Source organism: Brassica napus, chromosome C7, assembly GCF_020379485.1.
Source record: "Brassica napus cultivar Da-Ae chromosome C7, Da-Ae, whole genome shotgun sequence".
Lineage (NCBI taxonomy): Eukaryota > Viridiplantae > Streptophyta > Magnoliopsida > Brassicales > Brassicaceae > Brassica > Brassica napus.
This window is the reverse complement of record NC_063450.1, coordinates 35,662,031-35,678,964: the sequence shown is the minus strand read 5'-3', so window position 1 is coordinate 35,678,964 and position 16,934 is coordinate 35,662,031. Positions and strand designations below refer to the sequence as shown.

Sequence of the window (16,934 nt, the reverse complement as noted above, 5' to 3'; positions counted from 1 at the left end):
GAGTCTTTAGAGCTCTTGTGCACAAACTTTGAAAACTGATGCTTACGGAGACTCCATACCAATCTTCTGCCATTATACCGTTGAAACAGCATGACTGCAAGGAGTAATGAGACTAATCATTTATTTGTCAAACAATCCAGTGTGGAAGTCAAGAACAAGTGTAAGAGATTCTGGCTTCACATTCATACATGCAGAAATCATAGTTGCTTCCCAAAATTCATCAGCACAAACGAAAATAGAGAAATTCAACGAAACTACAAAGCAAAAAGGTAAAAATTTACAACAGATCATTGAGGACTCAATTAAAATTAGTGAATCTCACTAGTTGGAAGCATATAACACATGATTTCTGGGATTCATTGTCGTCCCCTGAACAAGTGACTCCTAATAATTGAACCTCAACTAAACTACCTCGGATCATTAACTCAACCTCAACTAAACTACACATGATTTTCTGATACACATCTTTTTTTTTTTGATCAAACAACAACTTTATAAATCATTAGTCTCCATAGCTGGAGAAATTCTTTACATCATACAATAACAAAGCCAAACCGGCTAAAACATCTGCGGCTACAATAGCAAAACAGAGCAATATGATATAACACCATAGGATAGGAGCAACAATAACACATAAACAGCAACTAATGTCGCCGAGCAGTCCTCGAAACTCCACGCCAATCGTGCTAAGAACTGTACTGAGGCTTTGGGAATTAGAGAGCACAAGTACTGGTCTAACACCCGTGATTGAAACCGCAACAGAAGCAGATTTAACAATCAGAAGTTCGGCATCACAAGCAGAGGCGACAAAGCACCAAATGGATGAGCCTTTTAACAGAACAAACATGGAAGCATACATAATCTTGGGCGCACTACTCCCTGCAACACGACCACTCAAACCGAATGGAAGATATGGGAGGCAATCATACTTCAGAAAGGATAAACAATCCAGAAACACTGAAAAGATAGAAACAACTGCATACTGCAGAGAAAGCAACTTTAAACTATCATTTGCAGGAGTGATACTAGAACATAGACTGCATACTGCAGAGAGTCGCACAGAGGCGAGCTTGCCGGAACAAGGCACCAGAGAACACTCAAAGGATATCATCGAAGCAAGCAAGATAGAGACATAAAGTTTCAAATCTATAACCTGCAGAGATGGCTGTGAACGAGATCCGGTGGTGACTGACATGGTGAAAGTGAGAGACGGGTGAGCTTCAGTAAAGGGTCGTATGAACACGACAATAAGACACGTCAAACCAAAATCTTTAGGGAAAAAAGTCTCTTTAAAGATCTGACTGTTCAAATCCATCTTTCTAAAAATTTGAATTTTTAGATCTAGATTTGAAATGGTGAAAATGACAAAGGTGGAAGGGATAGTAAATGCTGAAGTTAGATCTGGTGGGTCTGGTGGGTCTGGCGGTTCCGGTGAGGAAACGCCGGTGAGGGCAGTGGTCATCAGAGGAACAACCGAGGTCGAAGGTAAGCTCGCTCTCTCTCTCTCTACAATTTTTGAAATGTTTTCTCTTATTTAAGAAGCGTTTATCTTAGGTGGATGTGGAGTTGTACACATCTTTCTTCCAGGAAAATAAAAAGAAAAGAAAAAACTAATTTCGATCAAATGGTGCTTTGGGAGATTGTACTAACCTGAGGAGAGAACCAACACTTGTGGCTAATTTCGGCCATTAGCAACAATACTCTTCTTCTCCTTCTTCAACGACGCTGCTTCTCTATGGAAGTCACTGGTTTTCTCAAGACCAGACAAGAGAGCATTGTATGTCCCTAGCGAAGGCATGATCTCAAATTCTCTCATCTCTTCAAATATCTTCATTGCTTTCTCTGGACTCCCTGCTGAGATATAAACATCCATCAGCGCAGTGTAAGCAGCTACACCCTTTTGATCATCGGGAAGCAAGTCGAAAACCTCTACAGCTAAGCGAGGTCTTCTGCCAAACCCAAGCCTGTGGATCAACGTTGCTCCTTTGGACAGGTTCTAATCTATTCTCCAGATGGTTGATGTCAAATAAGTACCAGTCGTATGAATGTGGAGTTGGTGTGACGAAGATTGTTTTATGGTCTCCATGTGGTCAGTTTCTTGTCTGCGGTAGCTATGACCAGATGCCTTGGCTCTTGAATCACCTTACCTGGAAAACATTCGCTGAGTTCTTACACCTATGAAAACTTCATGCCAATCAATTATGGTAACTACGGATTGGGTCGTTACACATTCTATTAGCCATTGTTGCACCCCGTAAATACATTGGACTATCCTAAACTTTCCCATTATTCCATTCACTCGAGACGGAATAATTCACTCAAATAAACAGCCGCAAAGTCTGTCGGGAAAAGATTTGTTCATTCAAAAATATGATTATTTTTTTAGTATTTTTTTCATCGGTCAACAAATATATATAGGATACATGTTAATGTCATCATCCCAATTGGTATTAGGATACCACCATTCATCAGTCACTCGCATTTCGATCATGATTGTGGTTTTTAATACAAGTTAAACAGAAGCGTTCAAACTACAAAGACAAGATACATAAAAAGTCTGAACCTGTTTACTTATTGGCAAGACAGAACACAAACTTATTTAAGAAGAAAAATGTTCAAGATGGAATTGTCTTGGCACTTGGAGTAGGAGTCACCCACCTCATGAAAGATATATAAATCATTCTTGTTGTGATGGCTTTAGCTTGAACTCATGAACGTGCAACTTATCACGGAACTTGCGCACTAATGTTTGGTAAAGTTTAGGCTCTGGATTTGGCGAGGAGAGATCTTCAGCCCACAATGTTATGTAAAAACAAAAACCTTGGGCGGCTGTTACATTGGCACTCACGTACTCGACAAACTCAAGTTGTGTTCCATAATCTTCGTTTTTTGCCTCGATGGCCGTCTTGATGAGAAGATCCATCAAGTCCTTGTTGCTAAGTTTGACATCGAACTTTAATCCCCATTCAAATTTGACGGGAGCGAATTTGTAGTCAAATTTATCCAAGTCCATAAAAAACCCCTAATTAAAATTTGACTAACCCAAAAGTGAGATTAATAAATAACACATGCCATGAAGAAAATCTAAAACGAACCCTAATTAATCAAAATAAGGGCGGGCTATCACCTCGCACTTTTCAACTTGTTCCAGGAAAAGATCAGCATGTTCCTTATATTTCGGATCATCCCAATCTTTTGGGAGGAAAGCCGGTCTTCCTAGTTCCTAGTGGTAACTCCGCCTCCAAGTCTGCATCAGCCTCGCCCGCTGGCTCCACCTTTTCCTCAGCCTCTACCTTCCCCACTGGAACCGAAGCTGAATCCCCCGACATATCTTTCTTATCTTTTTCCTTCCTTGGGTGTTTTTTCCTCGTAACAAACAAAGTGAAAATTGCCCCCTACTGATTCTTCTTAAATCAATAATAAAGGAACCTTTCCATGGGCCCCTAACTATTGTTGGGGGAAGTCACACGGTGCAGCGAAAATACTAATGATCGTGTTCCCCTGACCTTGTGCGAACCTGTGAGGAAAATACTTCAACGATGGCAAGATATCAAAGTTGCGATAACTAAATGAGACACACAATTTTTACGTGGAAAACCTCTTCGATTTGAGAAGGAAAAACCACGGGACCGTAGTCCACTCAAAAATCCACTATATAAATGGTATGAGTACAACCACGTCCTCCCTGTTCAACAGCCTGAACAGAACAGAGACACTAGCTTCAAAGAGCTATCTCCAACACAAACAACAACAACAAGAGAGCAACACAAAGCTTCAAAACCGGCAGCAACCAAACGACCTCAGCTCACAAAGATTTCGGCTTCCAGAAACTAATCCAACCATACAAATCCAAGATAAACAAGTCGACAATACCTCTGCCAAATTTCAGCTCAATAAGAGAAGATCTCACCGTTGGATATACCAAACACCCAAGACTGCTCTGCTGAAGAACTATTGCGACCAGCTTCAAGAAAACCCAGACAACAGAAGATCCAACCGTTGAAATCCAAATCCCTTCGGTGAACCTCTAACCCACTGACTGAAGAAGCTTCCCACAAAATATCAGCCCGATCAGGATCCGTTTGACCCTCCAAATCCAGTCTTGAAATCACCTTACGAGCTTTCTCCTTCTCTCTCTTTTTCTCCTTTCTCTCTCTCTTGTTTCTTTTTGTCAAAACTCCATTATTGTGTGTCTAGTGACAAAGGGGGAACATTATTATTTCTTAAGTTCACCCCAATTGGTCCTCTCCATCTAGGAGGGACCCAACAAACTCCTCCTCCGACTAGATGGAAGAGACAGTCATTCCGGCTATCTCTCGGCATACCTCAAGCTTCCCCCTCGGTAATGACTTCGTCATCATATCAGCTCCATTATCATCCGTATGAACTTTCTCAAGTTCCACTTCCTTGGAAACAACCACATCACGTATCCAATGATACCTCCTCTGAATGTGTTTTGACTTCGAATGAAATGTAGAATTCTTCCCGAGACAAATAGCGCTTTGACTATCACAAAGCAACACATACTTTTCTTGCTTGAAACCGATCTCTTCACAGAAGTTCTTCATCCACAACAACTCTTTACAAGCTTCAGTTGCGGCAATGAACTATGCCTCAGTGGTAGATAGTGCAATACACTTTTGCAGCCTTGACTGCCATGCCACAGCTCCACCCGCAAATGTTACCAAGTAACCCGATGTAGACTTGCTAGAATCAGCATCTCCAGACATGTCAGAATCAGTGAAACTGACCAGCAAAGGCTTCTTACCTCCGAATGTAATCTTCAAATTAGAAGTCCCTCTGAGATATCTCAAAATCCACTTCACAGCATTCCAATGTTCTCTTCCCGGATTGGAGAGAAACCTGCTGACAACTCCAACGGCGTAGGCTAAATCCGGTCTTGTACAGACCATGGCATACATCAAACTACCCACTGCAGAAGCATATGGAACCTTCGCCATATCTTCCTTCTCCGCATATGTCTTCGGACTTTGTTGACTGCTCAGTCTTAAGTGTGCAGCAAGCGGAGTGCTCAACACCTTAGACTTGTCCATGTGAAATCGCTTAAGTACCTTTTCAATGTACTTCTCCTGAGACAAGTGAATCAGCTTCTCACCTCTGTCTCGAACAATTCTCATACCAAGAATTTGTTTCGCTGGACCCATATCTTTCATGGCAAAGGACATACCTAGCTGCTCCATGTTCCTGCCCACAATCAACATATCATCGACATACAGCAACAAGATGATAAAATCATCCTCACCGAACACCTTCACAAATACACAATGGTCTGAATCAGTCTCTGCATAACCATGCTCCCCCATAACAGACTTGAACTTCATGTACCACTGCCTTGGTGCTTGCTTCAATCCATAAAGGCTTTTCTTCAAGCGACAAACCAAATTTTCTTTGCCCTTTTGTATATAGCCTTCCGGTTGTTCCATGTAGATCTCTTCCTCCAAATTACCATGAAGGAAAGCAGTCTTCACGTCCATTTGCTCAACCTCTAGATCAAGGCTCGCTGCCAGTCCAAGTACAACCCGAATGGATGACATCTTCACAACAGGAGAAAAGATTTCATCATAATCAATTCCCTTCTTTTGGCTGTAGCCTTTCACAACCTATATAGCCTTGTGTCGAGGTGGCAAATTTTCATCATCATGCTTAATTCTGTACACCCACTTATTAAGCAAAGCCTTCTTGCCCTTAGGCAATTCCACCAACTCAAAAGTATGGTTCTCCTCAAAAGAATCCATCTCCTCATCCATGGCTCCAAACCACTTATCCTTGTGTTCATCCTCCAAAGCTTCTTCATAGCTTTCAGGCTCTCCCCCATCAGTAAGTAATACATACTCACTAGGATCATACCTTGTCGACGGTTTAAGACCTCTCTCGGATCTTCTAACAATAGTAGGTTGGTTCTCAGCAGCTGGTGTCTCACCATGATCGTCACCATGATCACCACTACCATCTTCATGTGCGGGAGCATCTGCACTGGGTGTATTATCCTGAACCTCAACCTCAACCTCACCGTGAACCGATGTAGAAGGAGTAGCCTCTGTATCGATCAAACCCTCAAAAATCTGAGTTGGGTTTTTGGACTTGTCAATGTCCTTAATCGTTTGATCTTCCATAAACACAACATCTCTGCTCCTTACGAGCTTCCTCTCAACGGGATCATAAAATCTGTACCCGAACTCATCATGACCATAACCGATGAACACACACTGCCGCGACTTCATCTCAAGCTTCGATCTATCAACCTTGGGAATATGAACAAATGCCTTACACCCAAAGACCCTCAAGTGACTGTAAGAAACATCCTTACCAGTCCAAACCCTCTCTGGAACATCACCATCCAATGGAGCACTTGGTGACAAATTTAGCACATGAACCATCGTGTTCAAAGCTTCTGCCCAGAAAGTCATCGATAAGCCTGACTGTGAGATCAAACATCTCATCCTCTCGACAATCGTTCGATTCATCCTTTCAGCCAACCCATTTAACTGTGGAGTATAAGGTGGCGTGAATTGATGCCTTATTCCATGCTCTTTGCAATAAGCATCAAATGGTCCAAGATACTCTCCACCATTATCATTGCGGATACACTTCAGCTTCTTCCCCGTTTGTCTCTCAACCAATGCCACAAAGTGCTTGAAATATCCCAGCACCTGATCCTTCGTCCTCAAAGGAAATACCCATGACTTCCTTGAATGATCATCAATAAAAGTCACATAATATGATGCGCCACCAAGAAATCTTGTCTTCTTTGGACCACACACATCTGAGTGTACCAAATCCAGTACCTCGGGTTTCCTAGAAGGTGCGGAAGACTTGAAAGATATCTTGTGTTGTTTTCCCGCAAAGCAATGCGAACACTTCTGTAGGTGCAAACCAGAGATTCCTGGAATCACCTCATTCTTAGACAACACAACCATTCCTTTCTCACTCATGTGACCGAGTCTCTTATGCCATAGCTCCATGGCATTATCATTCTCCACCGCATTAACAACATCTTTGGAGACCTTAGCCTGCATCCAATATAAAGATGAAGACTTCTCACCTCGAGCCACAATCAAAGAACCGCGAGAGAGCTTTCATTTACCACCACCGTGCAAACTGAAATAGCCCCCATCATCAAGTCTTCCCGTCGATATCAGATTCATCCTAATATGAGGAACATGCTTAACATCCTTAAGCACCAGCCTAGTACCAAGACTAGTCTCCAAGCAAACATCACCAATGCCAGCAACCTGAGCCATCGCATCATTCCCCATCTTCACAGAACCATAATTACCCGTAGTATAGGTAGAAAACAAATCCCGCTGTGATGTAGCATGAGTAGTAGCTCCACTGTCAATCACCCAACTGGTGTCCTGGCATGCGACATTAATGGCATCACCCTCAAGAAGAATGAGAAACTGATCTTCGGTGAGAGTCACCCGATCCACCTTTTCTTCTTGATTTCCTTGCTGCTTGTTTTTCAACTTCCAGCAATCCTTCTTCATGTGCCCTTTCTTATGACAGAAGTAGCACTCCATATTAGCAAATCTATTAGACTTGCTCCTGCTCCTGTTCTTGTCTCTCTTGGGATCTCTACTTGTACTTCTCCCCCTTGACTCAGTAACAAAGACATCTGAACGCGAACTGCTAGCATTCGACTGCCTTCTTGTTTCCTCATTAAGAACACTGTTCTTCACTGAATCCATTGAAATAACACCTTCCGACGCGGAGTTACAAAGAGACATCCTGAAAACCTCCAAAGAGTCCGGTAAAGTACCGAGAAGCCACAGACCGTGAATCTCATCATCAAACTTGATGCCCATATCAGACAACTTGTTGAGCAATCCCTGAAACGCATTCAAGTGATCTGTCATCAGAGTCCCCTCCTGATACCTCAGCTCAATCAACTTCTTGATCATGTACATCTTGTTGTTTCCGGTCTTCCTAGCATATAACTGCTCCAGCTTCTTCCACAAAGAACGAGCATCCGTCTCAGTCTCAATATGATGCAACACATTATCATCTACCCACTGCCTTATCAACCCACACACTTGGCGATGCTGCAGCTTCCACTCTTCATCCGTCTTCTTCTCAGGTTTCTGCTCCTCGAAGACTGGAACATGGAATTCTTTAACAAATAGCAAATCCTCCATCTTGCCCTTCCATAGATGATAGTTAGCACCATTCAAGCTTATCATCCTGCTCATATTTTCCATCTTTCACACAAGCAAATAACAACCCAAAGTTATCAAAACCAAAGCTCTAAAACCAGAAGCTCTGATACCACTCTGTTGGGGGAAGTCACACGGCGCAGCGGAAATACTAATGGTCGTGTTCCCCTGACCTTGTGCGAACCTGTGAGGAAAATACTTCGACGATGGCAAGATATCAAAGTTGCGATAACTAAATGAGACACACAATTTTTACGTGGAAAACCTCCTCGATGTGAGAAGGAAAAACCACGGGACCGTAGTCCACTCAAAAATCCACTATATAAATGGTATGAGTACAACCACGTCCTCCCTGTTCAACAGCCTGAACAGAACAGAGACACTAGCTTCAAAGAGCTATCTCCAACACAAACAACAACAACAAGAGAGCAACACAAAGCTTCAAAACCGGCAGCAACCAAACGACCTCAGCTCACAAAGATTTCGGCTTCCAGAAACTAATCCAACCGTACAAATCCAAGATAAACAAGTCGACAATACCTCTGCCAAATTTCAGCTCAATAAGAGAAGATCTCACCGTTGGATTTACCAAACACCCAAGACTGTTCTGCTGAAGAACTATTGCGACCAGCTTCAAGAAAACTCAGACAACAGAAGATCCAACCGTTGAAATCCAAATCCCTTCGGTGAACCTCTAACCCACTAACTGAAGAAGCTTCCCACAAAATATCAGCCCGATCAGGATCCGTTTGACCCTCCAAATCCAGTCTTGAAATCACCTTACGAGTTTTCTCCTTCTCTCTCTTTTTCTCCTTTCTCTCTCTCTTGTTTCTTTTTGTAAACTCCATTATTGTGTGTCTAGTGACAAAGGGGGAACATTATTATTTCTTAAGTTCACCCCAATTGGTCCTCTCCATCTAGGAGGTACCCAACAACTATCGGCTTCTGGGCCTGAATTCGTGGACAGGATTTGTAGTGCAATCGTAATCTTCTAAACTCCAGAACTCAAAAAAACTTATCATGCCTTCTTTATCCCACAAACCTAATTTTTTTTTTTTTTTTTTACTTTTTGTCTGAAAAAAAACAAAAATTAATTAAAAAATGCACCCGCCATCGGGTGGATCCGCGAACAGTGCAAAAAACCCACAACAAATATCTCCTATTTTGCACACATTAAACCGTGGGCCCTCCCTTAAGATATGCTCTACGTACGAGCCATAATGATGTTCTCAAGTTTTGAAATTTAGCATCTTTATTTAAGTCCACTACTTTTTTTTATCCGCGCTAAGCATATCTTCTCACTACTACTAGTAGTATCTGCGTTTTCATTTTGACTCCCTCTCTTTAACGATCGAAGGTGATAGGCTGACAAATCTGAGAGAAAAGTGACCGAAGGAAAGGTGAGGAGGAAAAGGATTCGCTGGAGTTGGTTAAAGATGAAGATATGGTGACTGAGAGGAGAAATGCGAGAGTCGCTGGAGATGGTGCTTGTTGAGTTCTGATGGCGGTTGTTGTTGTTGGTTGTAGACAAGTCTTGTATCGGTATAGTTCCAATTGCTTAGCTTAGATTAGCCTTGGTTTAAGCTTGTAATTTAAGTAAACCGGATCTCTCTCTCTAGCTAGGAAATACGCGTGTGGTATGTACATGTGTTATGGTTAAACTAACTCGAGTTATAAGAGTCAATTAGCTTTAGTTAAGGGTTAATAAGCTGAGCTGAGTAGAGTTGTTAGATTAGTTCTTGGCGAGGTAACGAGAGAGAGAATCACAGTTGTAAAGACGGTGGCTCGAGTGTGAGATCATCCATTGAAGATAGTTGATTGCTGGTTCAATCCCAGCTCCAGTGAGATATAGCGGCCACACTTAGTTAACGGTGTTGGTGCGGTGAACACCGGGTTGCGTCGTTACCACAAACAACCGCCATGGTAACCTCACATTCTCCGACGTCTTGCCAATTCCTCCACAGCCAGAGCTCAAAATACAGAGCCAAGCTCCATTAAATCAGATTCTGGAACAGATGCAGAGCGCAATCCTTACATTTGCCCCACCGATTTCTTCGATCGAACTTGTGAATTACGAGCATGAAAATGACAACAATGTGAACTTGATAACAAAGTATTGGTGGAATGTTGTTGTGTAATGGAGGAATCTTTATGTGCTCTTTATCGAGAGCTGAGGAGTAAAGATGGGCTATTGGAGCTCTAGAGATTAGGGTTGTTCGATGAGGTGAGTTTTTGTGTTTATTAGGTGTGTGCTTTGTGTAATGTCTTCCTTTTAAATCACTACAGGGTACCCGTGCTTTGCGCCAGTTTGTTTGATGTTCGTATTCAATACTTTGTTATCAAGTTCAGACATGTCGAAAAGAATAAACTTGTGAATTACGAGCATGAAAATGACAACAATGGCGATGATGCTAAGATGGTGATGGTAAGATGGAGAATCTGATATGGCAGATATCGGATTATGTCACTCAAAGTCTCGGTCTTTTTGTAATATGGATCATCTTGACTCGTCTGATAAAGAAAACACTAATATTTAAAATATACACACACTATTTGGAAAATAAACTAAAGAACAAAAACAGGTGAGAGAGAGAGAAACACTTAAGAAGCTAAAGCTCAAACAAAACAAAAAAAAAAAGAAACGAATTTCTTAGTGATGGGGGTGGGGTGTGAAGGAATCATGTAGCCACTTGATGAGACAGTCCAAAGGTGACAACTGCATCTTCTTAGGAACACTTTTGGATAGTGGTCGCACTACAACTCGAAGCTTAAGCCCAGCCTCACAATGACCAATCTTTGAGGTAATAAAATAGCGGATTCCTGGTTTCGTTAGCCTTATGAGATCTTGTCCAGCATTGTGCACGGCAACAGGAGAAGTAGTGTCGCAAGATTTGAACTCAAGATCACTGTTGATTTCTAGGACGTCATCGACTTGGTCGTTGTAGTAGAAAAGAAGATTGTCTCCTACATGAAACTGTTTCTCCTCACTCCACTTGGAATAGAAGTCACTCTCTTCAGGAACCCTCCATTCGTTGGAGTCACCGACCTTGTAATCTTTTCCGAATGGAAGGATCTTTCTCGGTGGTGGTGGTGAAGGAATCGGATGGTCATGTACGACAAAAACGACGAGTTTCTGTCCGGCTACGCATTGAGAATGATCTGATGTGATGAAGAAGTGATAACCTGGTTCCGTGAGAGTCACGACATCGTGCCCTGTGTTGTAGACAGCTTTAGGAGAAAGCGAGTTGCAGAATTGGTATTCCAAACGACTGGAAACTTGAGTGACGTCGTTGACGTTGCCATCGTATTCGAACATCAGAGAATCCCCCACTTGGAATTCCTTACGCTTAGCCCATTCATGATAGCTACCGTGCTTCGCTCTCCATCCCTTCGAGTCTCCCACTTTGTAGATTTTTGCCGAGCAACAACATCCCATTAGAACGATCACGAGCACGAAACAGAACATTCTTGTTGTTGTCGCCATTATTAATAGAATTATCAGAGAACTTTGATGATGAGTATGTGTGAGTAACAAAAAACAAGACCCTAACTCTCTTTTTATAACACCTTTTACGGAACCTAATCCTTGCAGCTTAAGGATTTTACTTACCACTTTATTTAATTATAATCCCGTTTGTGATATGATATGTATGTTTTCTTTTTCCTTTTTTCAAAGATCTCTCGAATCCTTTTCTAATTAGGCTTGTGTTTGATTTTCATTAAGCTGAATTTGTTATTTTTGAATATATTTCCTTTTTTTTAATTCCTTTTTCAACTTAGATTCACCTCTTTTGCAAATATAAATTTTAAACAACGCTTAAATATCTGTAATTTTATTTTTTTATATTTGGATTATCCGATTATGTTTAAATTTTACATTTGCTATTTTCATTTATAATTTTAATGCACATTTCTATCTATTGATATTTCTGTGTTCTTATTTTAAAATACGGAAGAAATGGTTTCCCTTTAATCAAAATTTTTAAATGATATAAAATTATTTGGACGATGCTACATTTTGAAATAAATGAACTATTTTTATTTTTTGATAACTGTAATGTGATCCCAAAGGCTTTCTAGGTCCAATGACTAAATACTACGAGGCCCGCAGGATCTGCGTTTTCTTACCATTTAAGGAGCCCCGAATGGCCAAGAGAAATCGAACCCAGGGCGATACTCACATTTTGAGACCCAAGAATAAAATTATTTGGACGACGCTACATTTTGAAATAAATGAAGTATTTGATCGTAGAAAGCTAGTTATTCCCTTACATTTTTTCTTTTGTTGGAATACAGAATTGGTTGACTGGCTGAATCTAAGCGAGTTTCAAAAAGGCTAAAGCTAGTCTTAGCTCTTGGCAAAAAAAAAACGGAACCGAAAAAGAACTGGCAAAATTCAACTTTCTAATATAAGGTAAAATATAATCAACCTTACTCTAATCCAGTTTGGACAATAAGAGTGAGAACATTCTTACCACCGGACCACGTTGTCTTTTAAGTATTCTTTTATATTATACTTAAAATAAATGACTTGCATACAAAAACCTTTTTGAGCCCTTGGTTTTGTAGCGACGAAGACGACACTGCGGGAGGTAGAAAGGCATGCATGGGAATGGACCATGTGCGTCTCACGTGATGCCATTATGGTACTTTATTGTTTAATCAAGACACGTTGACAATTATGATTGGTAGACAGAACCCACCAGCGTCTGCTTAAGGGACGCATTAGCTATTTTGAGAAAATTAGCCTGTTCTGCTTTTATGGGTCCAAAATATATATATCATGTCTTACCATAGTTTTGATAAATAGTGAGTAATTATATAACGAACGTGTATGTGTTTAGTATATTATAAGCATATGAATCTCAAAGATGAAAAGGTGTTTAGTATATATTAGGGACCGTATATATTATAAGCATGAAAAGGGCACTGACCTTGTAGGTACGCCAAACTTGATAAGTTTCTATCCAACATTATATAATCTATTTTGTAATAGTAACAGTGATATTAAAATTAGTAATTTAATGGTACTAAGTTTATTTATAATGAGAAGTTATAATGGTACTAGGTTTATTTATAATGGTGATTTGACTCGTGTTATCAGAGCACCATTAACCCAACAATCCAATTAGAGGTGCTTATTCTTTTTTTTAATAATTTTAAGTTGTAAAAGTGATTTAAGAGCCAACGCTAAGAACTCCGGACATTTTTGTGGTCCAATTGGAGGCTCTTATTTTGGGGTTTTAAAAAAAAAAATTAAAATAATATTTTTATTAAATATAAAATTTATTTATTAAATAAAACATAATAAAAGAAAACATTTTAAACATAGACTTTTAAATAAAAACATAAAACAAAGAAAAATAAAATAAACGAGAATAATTTAAAAGAAGCATCCGAGCTCAGTTGTTGTCTTCATCACGTCCAAATTTACGCCATATATATTTAACTAAATCAGCTTTTAGTTGTTAATGCATTTGTCTATCACGAATTCTAGTTCGAACACCCATCGTATTAGCGGTATTTGAAGGGATATATGTTGAATACGTGAGATCGACATGTGAACTTCTGGTATCTTCTCCATGTTGGAACTCTGAAACATCAAACTGAGTGTATTCATCTCGTTCGTCTTCTACTATCATATTATAGAGTATGATACATGCTCTCCTAATCTTCCCAATTTTGACTTTATCCCAAAAAAGCGCTGGATTTTTAACAATGGCAAAGCGAGCTTGCAAGACTCCGAAAGCACGCTCCACATCTTTTCGGACAGCGTCTTGACGTTGAGCAAATAAAACTGCTTGTGGGTCTTGTGGTATTGGAATAAATTGGATAAAAGTTGCTCATTTCGGATAAATACCGTCGGTGAGATAGTAAGCCAAATGATATTGTCTTCCATTGACGGAGTAAGTGACTTGAGGAGCTTGACCATTTATTATGTCATCAAAAACAGGTGAGCGATCAAGAACATTGATATCATTTAAGGTACATGGAGGTCCAAAAAATGCATGCCATATCCAAAGATCATATGAAGCAACCGCCTCTAAAACGATTGTTGGTTTACCCGAACCACGAGCATATTGCCCTTTCCAAGTGGTGGGGCAATTCTTCCACTCCCAATGCATACAATCGATGCTTCCTATCATCCCGGGAAATCCACGATGCTCTCCAATATCAAGTAGACGTTGAAGATCAGCCGCGGTTGGTCTTCTTAGGTACTCATCGCCGAACAAATAAATTATTCCATCCACAAAACTCTCAAAACATGACCGAGTTGTCGTTTCACCGAGTCGTATGTATTCGTCGACCGTATCAGCCGCACTACCATATGCCAAGACACGAATGGTTGCTGTACACTTTTGGAGTGCTGAGAGACCAAGCCTTCCAAGACCATCTTTCTTTTGGCGAAAGAAGTCAACTTCGTTAGAGAGTCGATCCACAATGTGCATGAACAATGGCTTGTTCATTCTAAAACGTCGTCGGAAATAATTTTCAGGATACGTTGGTGTTTCACTGAAATAATCATTCGATAAACGTACATTGCCTTTTTCACGATTTCTTTCGATATAAGCTCGTTTTTTTTCCTTCGTTCTTGATCACGAATGGTAAAATTCTCAAAGGCTTGATCAAAATGTTGATCAAAGATTTGATCAAATGCATCATCAAATGATTCATCTAAAGGGGTTTGAGAAGAAGATGTCATATAAAAAAAAATTTGTGAATAGATTTTGTAATAAAGAGAAGGAAAGAACAAGTGTTATATTTGTGAATAGAGTTTTTTTGTGTGATAAAGAGACAGAAAGAACAAGAACAAGTTTGGTCGTAATTGTTTTTGGTGTGATAAAGAGACGGAAAGAACAAGAAGTTGTTTTATAGAGAGAACATGAAATTGCTTTGATCAAATTATAGAGAGAACATGAAATTGCTTGTATGGTTATAAAGAGAGAACAAGAAGTTGTTTTATAGAGAAAATGAAGGAGAATACATATCTCCATAATCCGTGATTACACAAGAAAACAAAAGAGTAGACAAGACTAGACTACACAAGCATAAAAAAGTGAATACATGTGCTAGCCTACACAAGTCCGTGAAACTGAGTACTAGACTACACAAGCACAGAAACAAACAACTTGTCAGTGATTCTTCAAGTCCGTGACTCTTCCACACTACACAAGTCCGTGACTCTTCCACACTTCACAATGCTCCATGATCTTGAAAACAGTACGCTTCTATTCACCACCAAAAGCATCCATCCTGAAGAAGAACAACACCAACATTAGCAAAAACGATCACTCAACAAGTCCATAAAACAACCAGGAACAATTTATATACAAAACAAGAACATAAAACATATATATCTTATACTAGAAACAAGTCGATGAAACAACCAGAGATTATAACAAAAACATAAACCATTTTATATCATCACTAACCAGGACATTGAAACATAAGAAACAAGCCGATGAAACATAAGAAACAAGCCGATGAAATAAAACATAACCAGAGATTAAAAACAGAGACATACAACAACCAGGAAACTTAACCAGGGATTAAAACAGAGACTTAATAGACTTCATCTAATTAGACATCAACTCAATAATGAGCTTCTTCTCAGAGCTTCTTCATAATCAGCAAGGGGTTCTTGTTTTGCAATGAGACTGTCAAGAAGCTTCATCTTCGACAGCCTTTCTTTGATCGCCAAATCCTGCTGCTTGATGCTCCACATAGTCTCAAACGCGTCCAGATCCTTCCCCTCCACCATCGTCTTCTTACCACGGGCTTTTGCAGCCTTAACACCCGTGGGACGAGTAGTTCCTTCATCATCTACAGCCGTATCAACTGGAGAGAAAAAACAGATAGGAATCTGTTTGGAGTTGGAAGAGAAGGCGAGAGTTTTAAAGAAGAAATGGACACTCGCATTCAAGATTCAAAACAACCAACAACAAACAAATTCGAGTTAGGCATATATCTACCTTCTATTAATTACCCTATCACAACCGTAATCAACACACAAAGCAAACACTTTATTATCCGCAAAGCAAGTCATTTAACTCAACCACTTCTTTTTCATTTGGACAGAGACAATCACTTCTATTTATCACCAATTACCAACCTAACTCAAACATAAAGCATTCAATGAGATTAAATCATGAAGACATTTACATGTATTCCTCCTCTGCTTTGACGATCCTTCGTCATCTGCTTTGACGATCCTTCCTCATCTACCTTGTTTCATTGCGCTCAACAGACAAACACATAAAATACGAAACAAAAATCAGTAACAGCTCAAAAGACAAACACACAGCTCAACAGACAAATACACACTCGATTCAATTCAGTTCCAATTATCTTAAACAATTCTGACCAGAAGCCAATCATATAATTGAACTCTTAAACAATTCAGACCACAACCATTCATGACACTCGATTCAATTCAGTTACGGATCAATTGGTGTCCATTGTGATGTAACCCTTAAAACAAAATCCAGAACACACACAGAATAAAATTCAAAGCAGAACCTAAATTATATCATTTCAAAGCAGAATCTAAACCATATGAATTCAAAGCAGAACCTAAATTATATCATTTCAGAACAGAGTTCAAAGTATAACCATAATCTCTATTGCATTGTAAAAGCTTTTTATCAAACGTTCAATCATTTTAACAGAGCAAATCGTCTAGAACTTTTACCTCTATTGCAGACGAGAATCACAGTCAATACGGGCTTCTCGTCTTCTTTGATCCATCCATATGAAGCA

The 16,934-nt window shown here is 39.9% G+C and overlaps 1 protein-coding gene across 1 annotated transcript; it reads right to left on the bottom strand.

Moving 5' to 3' along the window:
• Positions 1-10,802: 10,802 nt before the first annotated feature.
• LOC106403641 (blue copper protein-like) lies at positions 10,803-11,671 on the bottom strand. Its single transcript, XM_013844454.3, has one exon. The coding sequence runs from the start codon at positions 11,656-11,658 to the stop codon at positions 10,825-10,827; it is 834 nt and encodes a 277-aa protein (XP_013699908.2). The 5' UTR covers positions 11,659-11,671; the 3' UTR covers positions 10,803-10,824.
• Positions 11,672-16,934: the final 5,263 nt, after the last annotated feature.

Coding starts and splice junctions, on each gene's coding strand:
- LOC106403641 (XM_013844454.3), bottom strand. CDS start 11,658: ATGGCGACAACAACAAGAATGTTCTGTTTCGTGCTCGTGATCGTTCTA.